Source organism: Halyomorpha halys, unplaced genomic scaffold, assembly GCF_000696795.3.
Source record: "Halyomorpha halys isolate HHAL.00 unplaced genomic scaffold, Hhal_1.1 Scaffold194.1, whole genome shotgun sequence".
NCBI classification, from domain to species: Eukaryota; Metazoa; Arthropoda; class Insecta; order Hemiptera; family Pentatomidae; genus Halyomorpha; species Halyomorpha halys.
The window spans coordinates 444,731-463,535 of NW_027108392.1; the positions used below are offsets into that span (position 1 = coordinate 444,731).

General features: G+C 27.9%; 1 protein-coding gene and 1 long non-coding RNA gene across 14 annotated transcripts in view; one reads left to right on the top strand and one right to left on the bottom strand.

Moving 5' to 3' along the window:
- LOC106679307 (uncharacterized) overlaps positions 1-5,488 on the top strand; it is a 6,298-nt gene extending 810 nt beyond the window's left edge. Inside the window, exon 2 of the long non-coding RNA XR_001342927.3 lies at positions 4,775-5,488. This is a non-coding gene — a long non-coding RNA (uncharacterized lncRNA). The remainder of the gene's footprint in view (positions 1-4,774) is intronic.
- Positions 1-18,805, bottom strand: part of Arms (Ankyrin repeat-rich membrane spanning) — a 110,116-nt gene that overhangs the window by 8,555 nt on the left and 82,756 nt on the right. For 12 of the 13 annotated variants that reach the window (XM_014418382.3, XM_014418380.3, XM_067046708.1 and 9 more), the window contains 3 exons: positions 17,390-17,484; positions 12,540-12,644; positions 4,799-4,915 (listed from right to left, as the gene is read on the bottom strand). In XM_014418382.3, the coding sequence (XP_014273868.1) occupies positions 4,799-4,915; positions 12,540-12,644; positions 17,390-17,484 (317 nt within the window). Of the gene's footprint in view, positions 1-4,798; positions 4,916-12,539; positions 12,645-17,389; positions 17,485-18,805 lie in introns of those variants that run through there. The other variant, XM_014418385.2, reaches the window with a different exon arrangement.

Genomic DNA, 18,805 nt, shown 5'->3' on the forward strand with positions numbered 1-18,805 from the left:
ATACCAAAAGTAATTTTGTTTTCTGAAATACCCTACTAAACCTTAAATAGTGATCATTTTTATTTAAGTGTTATAATTAAGTTTAATTATTGCTTTTAAGACTGTCAGTTTAGTTAATTGTATTTCCTTTTTTTATCATATTCCCATTTATTTTTTATTTGACATTTATTTGTTTCTTTTTACATTTATTTACAAATTTTACCATTAATCATTACAGAAACAATATTATAAATTATAATTTACACAAAAAAAAAAAAAAAAAATGAGAACTCGTTAAAGCATTTATTTAATAATTTCTTAGAGTTTCGTCTATTTTTTTTTTATAATGTTTTCATTTATTTGTATCATACTGTATTTGGTATGTTGGTGAATATTAATTAAAATATATAATATATTAAAGGGTCAAAATTTACATACTTTAATTATCCTTATCTTCTGATTCAAATATAAGGACAATAATGTTTAAATAATAGTTGTATATTCTTCAATAAACTTGTAATCCATGATCAATAATCTTATTTATTTATCATTTGACTGGAAAAGATTGTTGTTAAACTAGACTCAGGAGGGAAAAATAACGTTATCTGTAATAACCTGATTTGTAAAAGATTGTAAATATTTAACAAATGAAGTTCTATTCTATTATACCTATATAATCGATATTGACTAAAGATGGTGAATCCAAACATTTTCAGAACAGCCTATTTTGTACATGAAAAAGCTATGGTTCGTTTATATTTTTGGAAACATGAAACATTCCTGATTCTGTTTTACGTCAGGCATACTGGTTCGTTAAACTAATCAGTACCAATGACTATTCAAGTGAAAAGTCCTCCCTTTCTCTCTTCTATTCTCCTTCTCCCACAAAAATATACAATATATTAAATTCACCATCTTTACAGAACACTGATTATATATAAAGAAATATAATTTATTAAAAGATAAATTCATTTTCACTTTAAGTTGCTGCGAACTACACCATATATTTTCATTTATTAAATTATTTGTTTAAGTTCAAATGTTTCAAAATACAGGATCAATTAGATTTTTCTCAAGCTGCTATTCATATCCCATCTCTTAATTATGTTGTATATTAACTATTTGAAGCAGATTTTTTAAAATTAAATTATTAACCATTATTTTGAGTTTATTATTTTTAATAGTGAACCTCTGTAAAAAAAAATTATCACTCCTCAAAATTTAAGGTTTTATGTTTCAAGATACATATAATCCAAAAATCAAATAAAAAAAATCAATAAGAACGCCATCTGCGTTTCAGAGCCTCCTAAGTACAAAAACTCAATTTTCAGCCATTATGTGTACGTCTGTCTGTCTATGCCATGATTATATCTGAAACAGGTTTACTGATTTTTAAGTTTTATTTTAGATTTTATAGGCTCCCAATGTGATAAAATCTAGTACTTTATGTTCAATAGAACACATAAAAACGTGTTTTTCTGCAATTAAGATGAAACTTGTTAAAAAGCTTCTTTTTAACTTTTTGTAAATAACATACATAGTACATCTCCAAGAAAAAGTAGAAAAAAATTGTGAACAAAATAAAAACTTCATTTGCATATAACAAAAATTTTAAGGTAAATTAAGTTGTGATACTTTGGAAGATAAAACTCACAAGAAAACAAAAAATAACCAACTGAATCAGATTATTATTAGTAAAGATAGAACTTGGTACACATTTTGCTTCCTTATTTACAACTAATAAAGTTTTGTTATACACCAAGAAAACATTTTTTAATGATTTTCTAAATTTTAAGTCTAGTATTTCAAAATACCCAGAATCCATAAATCAAATATAAAATCGTTCAAGCTATTCTTTGCCATAAAAAAAGTATTCACTCCAAATTTTTGTTTAGTCATGGTGTAAGGATTACGAAGGACTTTTTTATTGTTTGTTATTTACTGATATAATCAATAATTAACCTGTCTTATAATTTATAAAAAAAATTTCAAGAACTTAGATAGCAATAATGACAATAAATATTCAAGAGCTTATCATTGGTGCAATATTTAAAGATTGCATGAGACACATGCGCGGAATAGTTACAAAGTAATTTATGATTGTATAGTTTAAAATATAAGTATATCTACGTACATATTTATTTTTTCTAGGGCATGAAAGCTCTAGTACTAAGACATAAAAGCATGATTTCAGTGAATTTTTTAAAACAAACTTCATATATAAATCTTGTTAGATCCTACTTTTATAAAAATGTCTTATTTTTCATATAGTTTTTACTCTAATTTAATTTTAAAATATTTATGAATACAACTTAAAATAAACATAAAAAATGAATATATTCTATTCTAACATTTTGTTAAAAAGATAACAGAAACACTGCAATTTCGAAAGGAAGTTTTTAATTTTTATATTTTTAATAAGCACTGTTATGATAATATAGAGAGAATCATATTTCTATCTAGCATAAAAATAAATAAAGACGCAAAGTTGATTACTGATAACCATTCAAAACCTCATAAGATCTCAAGTGTTTTGAATGAGAAAATGCTTTCTGGGAAAAAATCTATTGCAGTTCTTTTCTAAATTTTGTGAAATTTATTAAGCTCAGAAATTTCTAAGCAAGTAATAATAACTATTAGTTATTTATCTAGATGTTTTCACCAGAAGAAAAGAGAGGAAATTTCAAAAATCAAATTAATTTTAGTTAAAGGTACTTGTTAAGAGGCTCAATTAAAACTAGCATTCATTAGTTAGTGACTCATGACTTCATCAAATATGAAAATACTTTTATATTTAACAAAAGATCCTAGCTCTAGTACCATATAACTATACAAAAATTTGGAATGTTACAAAAAAAATTATAGTGCACATTATTAATCATCAATTAATTAATAATTGGATATTAATATTATATTACTTGATAATTAATTATCAAAAATTATTATACCTCACTAAGAAATATTCATGAACACAGGTATTCGTGATGAAAAAAAAAAATTAATGAATTGGAAATAGAAGGACTGAATACTACAGAGATAAACTAATTATTAAAAAAAAGTGGACAATAATTCTTATTTTAATTTGATAAAGCAAACATTTTTTTTTGCAATTAGATAACTAGTCTAATAATAGAGATTGGATTAGAAAGTGGGTATGGTTGGGGCTATGGTCAGTGAACAACACAAATTAGTAGAAACTTATTTATTAATGCCAATGTTTTGGCCAAATAACAAACATAATGAATAAAATGAATTACAGAATAATTAGCAAATAAGAAAATAAACTTATTTTTTAATTATTTTGTAATTCCTTTCATTCATTATTGTTGTTATCTTGTTTTTTGTCCTAGCCCAGATGAAGGCTTCAAATTCAATTCTGAATATATATACTATCAACTAATCATTAGAAAATGGATAGTTTAGAGTCCAAAACATCAGAATAAATGTGCATGTGGTTTTGAGTATGTTTCCTCCCAAAAAATGTTATATTGAAAAAATTAAACAGTAAGACAAAAATATATTTATAACATATAATGCATAAATGTATATCTCCTTAAATATTTTGGAATAAAGGATATAGATCCAATTATAACAGCTCAGTTATTTTCTCACCTTAATTTTATTTTGTTCTATCAAATATTATGAATATAGCTATCGGCTATAACAAAATTATTGCTATAAGTATTAATGTAAAAATGTGTATGTGATGCAAGGAAATCAAGTAAAAACTTGTTATGTATAGTAAAATTTTACCATAATGAAAAGGAATATAACATATCTTAAACTTATAAGGAAAATATGAAAGTGTTATGAGGTATCTTAAAGTTTCTAAAAAAATGCAAATCACTGTTATCTTTAACGATATCGGTGTCAGGAAAATTAACTACACTTTTATTTACAAAATGTCCTTCAGAATTTAATGAACAGTCAAAACATTGACGCATTTTATCCATGGTCATACATTTAAATTCATTACGTTACACGATAAAACACAAATTAATATTTAATAGGTTTATTTTTATTTTTAATTATCCAAAAACATTAGAAGTGTTTATTTTTTTACTCTAAAAATGAAAAGAATTCTTTTAAAACAAACCTACTACCTTAAAAGATACCCAACATCACTGATTTAATGGAATCAATTTATTTTAATAGTAATTAAATACATAATTTTTCTCAAATAATACATGTTGAATAAAGTTAGTCTTGTAGTATTAAATTCCAACATTTTTCCATATCATCATCCATTATTTTCTTAAATTAGAATAAGTCTACATAGACTATACATGGTCTGCATAGATTTTTATATAGGCATTGAAAACGCAATTCAATTTTCCAAAAAAAAAAAAAAAATTGGTCAACAGACTAATATTTGCGAAGATATGACTTCTTAAAGTTTTTACACATGTTTTCAAAGAATTTTACTCAGTTTTTGAAGGAAAACTGTTCAGTTTTGGTTTCGTAATTTTTAGATTAATTTTAAGTCTATACATCTTCTGGAGCATTCAAGATGCTCATCGGAAAGATAATTAAATAATGAAATAAGATGAAATAAAAAAAAATAGATAAAATCTCAACTGGATCAGTGAAGGTACAGAAAGGAATTATTGCATTGGTCTTAGCAGCCAAAGTGGTAAGGGCAGTCGTGGAAGTGCACACACAAGATATTTATAGATAGTGAATATATTCATGCATAAATTAGTTTTAATGCGGCTTCATTTGGAAAGTATATTTAAAGATATTTAACTAACTTATGTACAAATTTAAGGAATTAAAATTATGATACTGTTTCCAGGTAAAAAATGAAACATGAATTTACCTGAGGTTCAGCATCAGCTGATAAAGATCTCCGAGCTGGTGATAATTTCTCTCCTCTCGGAACATAGAGAGAGCTGGGTCTTGAGCTAGGTAGAAGCTTCACATTGTCACCACATTCCTGAAATTATATCAAATATCAAAACGAGACTGGCCAACGTAGTTAAATAATTAATTCTATTTAATTTCAGGATGCATTTAATTAGAAAAACTGTTAGTAAAATGCAATGGATAGAACCAATAAAAATGAATTGTCAAGGCAAGGGTTTGATTCTCGTGAACTCTGAGGATTTTTTTCCTATAACAGAGACAACTAGCATTTCTGATGGTTAATAGAAACTTGAATAAAGAATTAAAATCATGACCTTTAAAGCTGAATTCAAGAATGCAAGTTCAGTCAGTTATTAAGCCAAACACTGACATTTGAATGCATTTGTCATAAGGACAAATGATACCTATAAATGACAAATGACAAATCATAGTTATAAATTTTTGCATCAACTTTATAACTATGATGTTGAAAAAATATATTTTGTTTAATTATTTTGTTCAAACATTTGAATCCTCCAATTCGTTACACCTTGAAACAACCAATATCGAATTACAAGTTAACCAGTTTATCTTCAAAAATGAAAAACTAGTTTATTTTTATTTTTTATCATCATCACATTAATAAATATAAGTGGTGAATAAATTTGTTTGTAATTTTTAATTTATATTTTTCCCTCAAATACCTAGGTAGAGGAACTGTGATTATCAGTACATTTGATATAAAGTTGATGCAAGAGTGTAAAATAAAAATTATCTATAAAACTGTTTAAAAATCTAGAAACTTGGCTCTGACATGATGCAATTATGTCCAACCCCCTTAACCTGTTTCCAAACCCATACTACAAGAAGCGTTTAAACATCTATAATAAATACCTAGCACATATTTTTTAAAAATGGCAACCATGGAACTATCATCTACATCTTTTCATGCTTTATTCAACGAGGAGTGAAATATTGGAATGAATGCATTCCAAATAGTTTGGTAGTTTATAACAGTACCCCACATGCATCTGGGTTTTACATATGCATTTCCTTGTACATGGTCAGGAAACAAAACTGCCATTCAATGGATCAGACAAGAGGGTTTGAGGGAGTTGAGGAGTGCCCATGAGAACACCAGGAAAATGTGACAGAGGCTTTTTCAGTTCATAAAGAAAAACTCACAATGAGGTTTAATTCAATACTTGATAAGAAATTCCCAACAATCTTTATTTAAAAAAAAAATCAGAAAATGAATGAAATAGGAGCTCAATAATCTTATGATGAAGAAAAAACTATTTCCACAATAAATGTAAGTGAATAAAACAGGAGCTCAATAATCTTCTGATAGAAAACAAAGTATTTCAACCATAGCAGAAAATGAATGAAACAGGAGCTCAATAATCTTCTAATAGAAAACAAAGTATTTCAACAATAGCAGAAAGTGAATGAAACAGGAGCTCAATAAGCTTATTATGGAGAAAAACCTATTTCCACGATAAATATAAGTGAATGAAACAGAAGCTCAATAATTTATGATAAAGAAAAAACTATTTCCACAATAAATTTAAGTGAATAAAACAGGAGCTCAATAATCTTCTGATAGAAAACAAAGTATTTCAACCATAGGAGAAAATGAATGAAACAGGATCTTAATAATCTGAGATTATGGAGAAAAACCTATTATCATGATTAGTGTAATCGACGGAGAGTTTTATATGGAGCTTGGGCATTGGTTAAATTTTATAACCATAATTAATTCAAGTAAAAACTGAGGCCTCCTCATAAGAATCAGTAAGTGAAAACCATTTTAAAAACAAACTCCTTTTTTTCTCTTGAGGAAAAATCCTCTGAGGTCCCATGAATCAAATCAGTGTCTCCAGCTTTATAGCTTGAGATAAAATATTTACAATTCTAAAGGAATAGAACTTTTTCAAATAATCAAAAAAAAAAAAAATGTATATTATAAGTCTGAAGGATAAATTTCACTTTACTGAAATATTAATCTCTGCAGAAAAATTCCTAATTTTTATAAATCACAAGACTTCTTAGTCTAGCTGAAATGACAAAGCATTATTTTTCTTAACCTTTGTTTTGAGATAAAAAATATGATTACATATCTTGATACCACGAAGTTCAATAGGATGCAAAAAATTTAGAGTTATGAATGCTACAAGTTAAAATTAGCAAATTAAAGGGGTTTCTTTCTCTTTCATTTTTAGTTACAACAGTGGTTCCTAGCCGGGGTTTTGCCAGCCTCTCCCAGGGGTTCCACCAAATACTTTAGGACTGGGTCTTTTCACAATAACTCAACAGTTTTGAACCTCATCATCACAGATTTTCTTAAAATTTTGCACAGGTGTTTTACAGGTATTCCAGTCTTTCTTAGCTTTAGCTGAAAAGACAAATCAATTTATTTTTATCATATAATAATGTAGGTGTTCTCATTTCTACCAAAAGGGTTCTGCCATTTTCCTATTTCTACTGAAAGGGCTCCAGTTTGGGAACGACTGAGTTATAGAAACAAAATTTTTATTCGAGATACAAGATTTACACCCTCCGATAAAATTATGGGCCACCCATCGTTATGTTAGTAATTATTCTTATAAAACTTAATACCTTATGTATTGTAAACCCGCAGATACTTTCAAATACTATATTAGTACTAATTAATGATTATTATTGTTTACAGATTAGCTAAAATGTCAACGTTAATGTGAAGAAACACTATAAGCCACATTCAGTTTTCATCTTACCCTCGTTCAAAAACAGTGTTCACGTTTTAAACTTATTAAATTATGTATTTTAATTCATTCTCCGAATAACAATCTGTTGTTATTCCAAGTAATTAAGTTTAATTAGAGAATGCCAAAAGAAAAAGAATTGTTGGTGAGTGATAGAGACATTATTGAAGAATTACTAAAAAAAAAAGTTAGATTATGTCGAAAATCGTTTAAACTTTTAATAAAAGTAAGCTCAATGCAAGGAATTTTGACTAAAAAAAGAGCACAGGCTGGCCCAAGTTTACAAATGCCCTGAAAAAACAGAGAGTTGTTTTATGCCAAGCATCAAACTCTTCAGCCACAATTAGGGAATCTTGTGAACAACGCGGGGTACAAACGTACATTAAAAATTTCCAATGTATTTAAAAAAAACTCCAGCTAAGTTCAGCACCTAGAACTGACGACAAAACCCTCTTTCATTTTTTTTTTTACTTCATTCATAAATAAATGTGTTAAATAAAAATTTTGTTTCTCTAAAATATTTTCAAGAAGTATTCTTTACTAGGATTAATGATTATCATAAAAAATTGGCATAGCTTATCATTTTTAAAGGGAGTGTACATGTAGAATGAATTAGTTTTCTCTAAAAATGTTTATAACAATAGTAGTTCATTTAAATATAATTTTCAAACTGTTCAGTATCATACACTATTTTGCATTCTTAACAAAATAGAAACCTATTGGCTACTGATTAAAAAACAAATTAACCACATGGAGGCAAAAAAAAAATGAGGCATGAGGCAAAACAAATTAACCACATGGAGGTTCATGAAGGAAAATAAGGCCTAACAACATAACCTTCAACTAAATAAATTGATGTTTTTAATAATTTTTGCTTATAAAAAATCCTTAAAATTTTTTTTATTTTTAATACAAATATTTTTTTCTTTGATTTTAATAGGTAAAATATATTACAAAATTAATTCTGAGTAATCCTTTATAGTATTTTTTTAATTAGGAAAAGATTTAAGCTATAAAAGAATTTAGCTATTGAGGTTCGAATATTTGAGAATATAAATTAGTTGGCGGTACAGTAAAGAAAGATATGAGGTCATGGTGACTGAAAGCGTTAAGGCGTTGAATTCGAACTGGACAATTTGAAATTTATTTTGTGGTGAACCCACGGAATGAATTACGACCATCATTGGTCTCCTGGTCCTGTAGGATAACCACTCAGCATGCCTGAAACTGCCAGGTAGACGCAAAAAATAAGTCAAGAAGGAAACAAACAGTAAGTATAATATTACTCTAATGTAATATGCTACCATTTGAATAAAAAAAAACTATAGAGGCATCTCTATCCTCAAATGGTCAGGAAAATATCAGTCTGGATTTAGTAAAGTTAGATCAACTGTCAATCAGATATTCATCCCGCTAATTCTATTGCAGAAATTAAGATAATTTCAGATTCCAACTCACCATTTGTTAGTAGGCTTTAAGGAGATGATTGAATTAAATTTTTCTCTTGAATTAATTTATGTAGTAAAACAATAATGGAGGTTAATATATGAGGAACTATATAAGGAAATCTGGAAATCAATCAAGAGGTTTGAAGTCGGAATCAAGTAATAAAAAGGTAACACCTTGCCCATCTTGTGTTTGATTTTTCCTAGAAAAACTTATTAGAAACTCTGGAATCCATATTGTAAAAAATCAATTATGGCAATGAGATTTGCAGATGACATAGAACTTGAGGGAAGAACCTTTAGTATAGTCTAGGAGGCTTTTGAGACACTAGAGATTTTAGCGATAAGTTTGGGCTGTTGGATAAGAAAAAGTACATGAGTACCCCAAATGAAAGTTAGAAAAAGTATGTAATGAAGATAGGTTGACAACAAATTGATGGTAGTCATTAACCTACCCTGGATCCCAAGTCTACAACAAATTCCAAAAGCTTTTATGCTGACCAAGGTCGCAAAAACAACAACTTTTAGTCCTATCCTAAAATGTTGGAAAATGACTAAAGACCGTGAACAAGGCATTCCGAAATTCAAAACGAAAATGCTCCTCTGAAGTGTTTATGTGAACAAGAATAATGGAAAGATAGAAACAAAGGCTGATTTGAGTGCCACATTTATTAAGAAGTCAATGAGGACCACCATTTTCAAATTAGCAAGACAATTGAAATACTATACTGGTAATTTTTCTCGGATGAACCAAAATGAAATCCTGTCAAAATTTTGCCAGAGTGAGTGTTTATTAGTGCAGCTTTATTCAGAAGGCAATAGCACTCAATAGAGATGATAAAGTGATTCTCATTATTTTAGGAAAAGATCATTTATAAAACCCACTCACATTTTTATTATGAAATTTTAATTAATTAGGGGATACTAAGATTTGATCATGTATAGTATTTGAATGCATTTTCCATAATTGAGTCCTTTTATATTACGATAATATTAATATTCTAGTTTAATTTTTATGGCAACTAAAAATAAAAACAAGAATTCAACGAAATTATTACTCTGTAATTTTAATTTAAATATATAATTTTCTTTTTAATGAAAATTAATTGTAATGAATTATGAGTTTCCTAGTATTCTTTTGTTGTAAACTGTAGAATTATCTCTTCAATAAATACTTAGGCTATTCTTACACCTGTAAAATTTCTAAATAAATAAATAGGTAAGTCCTAAACCTGTAAAATTTATTGAATATTCCCTTCAAACTAAATTATTTTTCAATATTACGATTCTAAGTTGGGCGAGTCAATGTATATTGCTTAACTGTTTCATTATAGAATTATAAAGGTACCTTAATCAAAAAAAGGCTAGAAGACACAATTTATGGCTAAAATAAGAGTAGATGTGGTGTTAACTTGCAGACAGCATTGACAGAGAGATAAAAATGAAAATCATAAAAAAAAAGATTTATGAATAGCTTTGATAAGCATGAAATTAAATAATATTCAAAGAAAAGATTATACCTGTAACAACTGTAAATAAATTTCATAATTACCTAAATACAATGTATGTCTCACTAAAATTGATTACTTAGTATTTTACTTTGTCATAAACTATAAATAAAGTAATTTACAAAAGACTAAAATTCTTATTCTAATCATTATCAGGACAAACAGTATCTACTACTACAGAACTAACAGAAAAGATAGATCCTTTAAATATTGTACCTGATCAGCATATGTGAATATTAAAACTCTCCGAAACAATGACTTTGTATTTAACAGTTGATATATATTCATATCTTAATTTTAAGAGCTTCAAATTTCAAATAGCTAAATTATTAAAATGAGATATAATTAAATTAAATTGATTTAATATAAAATAACTGGTTAAAATAATTCTTCTACAAGTAAATCAAATCCAACACAAAAATGTTAAAGAGTCATGAATTGTAATTTAATTTTTTTTAAAAAACTGAGAAACCATCTGATTTTTTTTTTTAATCAAAAAAGGTACCTATTTGTAATTTTTTTTTCCTTAAAATTTACATAAAATAAATTTACATAAAAAATAGCCTAAGGATAATACTTAAATGTTTCTTAAGTTGTCATATTATTCCAGATGCTTTGCTAATTCAGACACCTTCAGGACCAAGTTGTAATGAATTCATTTGAGAGTTAAATCTTTTAATTTAGAATCTTTCACCAATACAATTAATGTTTCAATCGTTTAAGACCAAAGAATTAATTGTGTATACTCCCTATTCAAACAATCCTTATATAAGCTAAATGTTCAAGTGTTTTGGTTATATCATGAGATATTAACACAGAGTGAAGCATCAGACTAATTAAATGAAAGTGCTACTTCTGAACAAGTACATAGTTACATCTGAATAATACTTTGTATCTGAATAATACTAATGACTTTTCTTGGAATATAATAAAAGTAAATATAAAGTTCAACAAGGATCAATATTGAATTTGTGCATTGAAAGCGTTAATACTGATAAAAGTAATTGTCAGCTTAAGTTTTAATTTTAACTTGATAAGGTACCTGCAAAGCCATCTTGGAATGTTAATGGTTAATCAAACCAGCAGCACACAGTCAGATTGTTGATTTTTGAGGGGGAAGAAAATGGTGGAGAGTTTGTGGAGGTTTTTTGAATATATTTACGCAGAGCCTGGCTTAGCTCATGTCAGATCCAGAGGAAACCTTTACTACAATGCCTGGCCATCTTATCAACAAACCTAATCTTGTGTATTTACTCTTTCTCTCCCATACTATAAATATCAATTTGTCTAATCTGTGAACTGTAGCAGTTCACATTATTTTTTTAATTTCATCTAGATCTGGAAGGCAGAACTTTCAACAGTGACATAGGACCGTCCCTAAATTGGGGTTTTGGGGGCGGGTCAGCCAGGAAGGATCGCCTTCTAATATTTTTTGTAATATGATCTCCTCTTGTGATATTGTAACATGATAAGAATGAAACTGAGTGTGGTCACACTTGCTGAGGGACAGTCCTGGATTAATTCCTTTTATGATGCCCTTAAGCACTATTAAGTCCATCTAGATAGTATTAAATTCGACAAAGGCCAATAAAGTCCTCAAAATCATGTCTTATCAGAGTGAGGTTCATAAAAGAAAACAATTTGTCAGACCCAAGAACAAAGTAGGTTAATGAAGTGAGGTTTTCGTAAAAATTCATTTCAACATATTTTTCCAACTGTTTCCAACTGATGTGAATTATTTAATTTTTTAAAAACCTAATCCATTATCTTATTGTATTGTTTAATAATAATGATAATGAAAAATAATCACAAAATTAATCAATGACTCTTTAACATTTCCGAGCTATGGTTACCTGATTCCAATTATCAAAATAATTTACTGATAACATTATTTTATAAATAGTACATTAAATTTTATATTTTATTATTTTTTGGAGATAAATATACATAATCCATCATATTTATTTAAAACTAATGGGCAAAGTTTATTTTTGAAATCCATCATAACCAACAATGACCTCAGATACACTCCTTCTTGAAGCTCTCGGTGTTTCTGGAGAACTTCCAGCAGAACTTTCATCATCAACTGGAAAATTAGAAGACCATCGAGCAGAAGAAGAATTCTATGGAATACACAAAAAAAAATCATCACATTATGTGAATAATTTTGAAATAATAATAGCTTTAAATATCATAAATTCTTCATATGAAATTTGTTAATCTGTTTAAAATTAGCAAGAATGATTATGTTGCCCTGAATTTAAGTCATCGACTAATTTCAGAGATTAAGTTGGTTTGATACCTGTCAATAAAATATAAAAAATAAAGCAAGTTGATGTGAGTAAAAAATTCGTGGAAGTACATAATGAAAGAAATGATAGTACGTCAGTTACTTCACCCCAATTTTTGATTACTCTATTGAAAACTATGTATAATTAGTAGTCAAAATTGATAAGTCGACCAACTATAGTTATAGGGAATAAAAAATCGCAGCTGGTGCAAAACCTTAAAAAAAAATTATTTTTTCTTTCGGAGCTCCATATCTTTAAAATTACCAACAACACTAGAAAACCTAATAGAACATCATTGAAAGTAGAGTAAATTTTCTAAAATGTGAGTCCTAATAGAGTTGTTCACGTTCTCGAGATGAGTTCCCGAGATACAATTTTTTAAAAAGCAACATTTCATAACAAAATCAGCAGATTGGTGAATTTATTTTGGGAAAAATATATCTCAGGAACTATTAGAAGTACAAATGTCTGCCAGCACTGAAATTAAAGCTAGATAAATATACTATAAAGTAGTTTATGGCGTTTATCTTAAAGTAGTTTATATGTGTAGTGTATTTATGATATTTGTCCAAATAAATTCACAGAATGTTGATTTTTAATTGTTCGAACAAAGTGTTTGAATTATAAAAAGATATATCTCAAGAACCATCAGAATATTAGATTATTTCTTGTCATCTCTCATAGCTATTGAAAATTCACTTGACAATGCTTAAAATCATAGTTGGAAGTTGCTTACTCAAAGAAAATCATGGTTTTTCATATTCATATGGACCATAGCTGTACATTTTTAAAACAAAGTTCATGTTGTATGCATATGTACTTTCAATCCAACTCTTTTCCTCCATAGTTTTAGATTACTTAGATTACTGTTAGTAAAGTAATTAACTTGAACTTTTTCTCTGGTGCCATAAAATTATCAAGAGTAGACTATATTTCAATTTTGAATTCATGCACTATGGAGCTTATTCCTGGACTAAATTTGATTCTTGTTCTTTTTCCCTTATGAAATACTGACCCTCAACAGTTTAAGTGGTATTGGTTTGATTTCATGCATAATTGATTTATTAATCAAAATCTAAAGGAGATTGTTTGTCACCTTCTATATACATAGTCGAATACCATGTTTTATTAGTTTTAATTTTAGTAGTCCGATCTAAGTCGATATCAAATTTCGACATTCAGGGCAGTGTCTATCAGTGGGTAATGACAGTACTTTCTACTTACTAACAACCATATTCTAGGTAGGTTGAATCTTTTCCCTTTTTTTTAATATTTAGATAAAATATTTTTGATTTACTTCACATTTTTTTTTTAACCTCTACCTTTTTAATAAAGTAACTTTAAGTCAAAAATATTAAAGAAAATGTAACATTTTTAAAATTTTTATTTAATGATAAAGGCTTTTAAAGAAATTAATAATTCACAATTCCAAAATTTAAAGGTAAAAAAACAAAACAAAAAATTAGAAGTTTTATTAATCAACATTGCAGTGTTTATGTCACATGGACAAACCCTTTCTTTTCTACAAGGTAAGGTAGAAATAAATGCATAAGCTGAAATATAACTCTTAAACCAAAGATATTCTAATCAGTTCAAGTCTACTTCTAAAATTCACTTTGAAAACACACATTTGAAATTCAATCCTTTAATACTTTCAGCTGAAATTCTTTTGGAAGGACGAATTTCTCTCCTAGGAAATCTAAAAAGCTTACTCCGTAATTGGACCTGACAACTAATACTATTTTCTATCATGCTTCCTCATTTTAACTATGCTTTAATGGTGTGCTGTCGTTTCTATTTAGAGCTTGACGCTAACCTAAATATAATGAATTATTTCTTTTACTCAATCTTCAGCCTCTCTAGACAATCACATACTTTCTATCCTTACATTTATTGCCAGTTGAAACAATTCTTCACAAATAATCCTAGAGAGTACTTTCTAGCATCAATTCTAAATCAAAAAAGCCTTTCTCATCTTCCTACATTCATCTCTGAGCTGTTCTAATTCAAATGAATGACTCATTCTCATAATTTCCACTTATTAAAAACCTGCTTCATTTGACAGATCCTTCGTTATCCGAGCAACTACACTTTTTAATTACTTTTCTTTCATAATCTGTCATATCACCTGCTTTAATTTCAGGGTAACTTTAATTACACTTCTTTACTCATGTATTATCACTTCATTGATAAACTGTTAATCTAATCCTCTGCTCATATTCATTCAACCTATTAAGGTATTTAACCTATTATACATTAGTATAATAATGATGTAATGATGAGCTAATTTTTGACCATGGATTGATAAGCTTATTTATCAGAGCCAACAGTCCGAATTTTAGGTCATCCTTAGGGCTAAGAAAAAAAATACGATTAGAAAATAATAGATCTATTTTCTAATTATTCTGTACTCCTTTTATTCATTATGATTGTTATCTTGTGTTTTGTTCTTAGCTCTGATGAAAGCCTGAAGTTCTGAATGAAACAATACATACAACTTTTATTTTCAGATGGTTGGTATATGTTCTACCATCAATAGTTTAAATCGTTCACAGTGCTTTTATCAACAGAGAATAAGATTGTTTCATAGAGATGGTTCATGAATTTCAATTAGTTTTTATTTTAGTTTAGTTATTTTATCAATTAAAAAAAAAAAATTAAAATTCGTGAAAGACTTCCCAGGTCATGGACTATTATTATCTTGATCAAGCATACATTATCCTTCTCATGATTAATCACATTATCATAAAACAATAAATATATTTCCATCTAGTTTTCCTTCATCATTCACCTCATATTGTAAATTACTACTTGAGACTACTTGAGTTACATGAGTAAAACTAAAGTTTAGATAAGAATTCAGGGATCTTTGAGCAATTAAATCTTATAGATAAGATAACAAACAATTAGGGATTGAAAACAATTTTAAAATACCTTAATGCTCAAAGCTTAACGTATGCATATTAAATATATAGATAGATTGTGATCATTCATGTTTTATTTATTTATTTTTTCGTAGTATTTATCAAAATAAATCTTGACAAAGCGTCAATTTTCAAACCAATACATACTGAAATAATAAGTTTTTTTTGTTAAATTAGTTTTCATGATGAAGATTTTAAGTAGAAATTTCTTGCCAAAAAAAAAAAATTACTTAAATTGGCAAAACATTTTGAATTGTTATTTTTGGTCAATCATCTAGCTTTTCTTTGATCGCACCTAATAAAGAGTTTAGATGATCAGGACTACTGAAGACGTTTTCCAAAAATTAGGTCAGTAACAGGATCCACCCAGGTAATGAATACCTAGGTTTCTATCAATATAAGAACTAGTAAAAGCAAAACTTTGATTAATTAAAACCGAGCTAAAAATGTTTGCAGAGCTTCTTAATAAGAAGGGCCCATTGAGGGGGGTGAGAAGGTGGGAGGGGGAGAGATTGGAAAGGAGGAGAGAACTAGTCCAGAAATTGTTTGTTTACATACTGTTATATTATTTTTTTTTGCTAACCCTATTAGCTGCCCTAGAGTCTCCCGTATTAGCCTACCCTTAGCTAGAGTTGTCTCTCTGTCCTAAATATAATGGGAGTATCAGGATTCATTTTATGCAAAAGCATGAAATAAATATCAACTGACCAAAGTGAGTATAGAACCTTCCTCTTTTTAACCCAGTAAACTTTTGGAACACTTGTCCTCTGCTTTATGCCAAAATATATACTGGTTGGTAATACTTTTTTAAAAAGTTAAAAAAATAAATAAATGCCGAACATAAAGTTCTATACAACTACAATCATGATGACAACTTATTCAATAAAACTAGGATTCACAACAGAGATGTTTAGCATTAATTTTTTTTTTCTATTTTGTTTAGTACTAAACAGGAAAGAAATATAGCAATCACTTTTAAAAATTATTTAAAACTTTCAGTTGTTATTGTTATTATTATTTATAAATGATTTATGTTAAAAACATAATTTATTTTGTATCTATAATGAATAATGTTGTTTTTATTTTTATTTTAGAATACTATGAGAAAAAGAAATCAGCTACCACCAAATTCCTTGTTTTTGTGACAACCAACCTAGGTTTACGAAAACGAATACTTTCATCAACTTTAGTGATGAACCTTAATTTCTTCTTTTAACTATTTTTAATAAACTTAGTCAAAAATATAACATAGATAATTCACAACTACTTAGTATTAGCAAGAAGCCACAGGGAGGGTTCCTTAATACAGTTATTACAAGTTATGTGGTCCCCAGGGAAATTATTGAACAATTCTGTACTATATAATGAGCCATCATGATGGTAGTTGATAAAAAGAGGCGAAAGGTGATAAAGCATATTTAAATCATAATAATCTATCCATCAACCCAAGATTTTTTTTTTTTAGCATATTTAAGTTAGTAAAGGCCCCAGCACAATGGTTCACTCTGACTTTGACTCCTGTCAAAACAGCCCTGCAATGTGGGGCAAAACATTGGCTCATTAAAATAGTTGTCACTATTTGAGTTTTTTTTTTACCGCACCCGGACCATATTTCATTTATTAAGTTATTAAAATTTGAAATTTGAACAATACCTGAAGAATTATGACGTCAGTTTCATCTCTGTTGGAACTGTAAAAACTGGACTGACTGGGTGTTCTATTCATATCTCCAAAGGACATCAGGTTACCTGAAAAATTCATTATTTATCAAAATATTTTATCAATATCATCAGTATATCATAATGATTCAACAAATGTGAATTATTTCAGATTATACAAAATGGTTTAAAGGATAGTTACTAATTCCCGTAGTTATAGTTGATACCTATAGGTAATAGAACCTTACTGCCTGATATAAATACATCCAATGTCTTATGATTGAATAATGTTATAACAGTAAAACTTCTGCATTACTGACAATCACAAGGAAGTATATTTTGTCCATTATATGGAGGAGTCAATTGAGGAGGGTTAATTATAAAAATAAAACAAAATGAAATAACGGAATTACATACTTCCCCCTGCTTAAGCCATGATACCTCATAAGTATGAAAAAATCAATATGATTTTTGTACCATTTAAAAAAAAAAATTAACAAATCTCAATATAGTCTAGTGACTTCTTGTTTTAACCATTATTATGCAGAATAAGTATAAAATTTTATCTAACATCAAAACATCTCTAGAATGTTGTTCTGATTTTTGTTTTAAATTATATAAATATTTTTTCAAACTCAAGAAGTACATAAGTGACTACAGGCATCTTATTTTCAAAGTAAACTTTTCACATTCAATAAAAATTATAATTAAGATCAAATAAATAAAACAAGTGGAAAGAGTTTCTGAGAAAATGATAGCGAATTCAGAATAGAACAATGAAATCAAAGCTTCCTATTTATTTTAAAACAAAATATAATTTATACATTATGTACTTTTCCTCAGTAATTTGATAAAAGAATAATTTATAGAAGTGGTTAAATAAATTAATCACTCTCAATGCCTGCCTATGGTCCACAGACCACTGGCTTATAGTTAATGACTAAATGCATACGTACATAAAATACATAATGCGTACTGCTGTAATATATTTGAAAAAAAAACAGTATTACGGCATATGCTTACACACATTCTCTAAAATAAATGACTTGCAAATTTAGTTCTTGAATCGTGAGCTTCTATTTATATTTTATTCACTGTAGAAGATTAAAAAATTAGATGGAGAATGATATTGGTGTCAGCATACTGAATAGAGGCGTTAAAATGCATTAAATTTGTGGCTTGTTGCTAGGGATCTTAATAAAATTACCCATTGAGAAGGGATATTATTATGAAGGGGTGTTCATTAGGAGAAGTTTCACTCTTATTTAGTCTTTTATAAACATGCCATGTCAACTGGAGAATGGTCTTATACTGTGAATATTCGGTGAAAATTGTGATGTGTTGATATACTAGTTGGCCAACTGACTCAGATCAGCCTTAATCCATTTATTACCTAGATAATAAATAGATT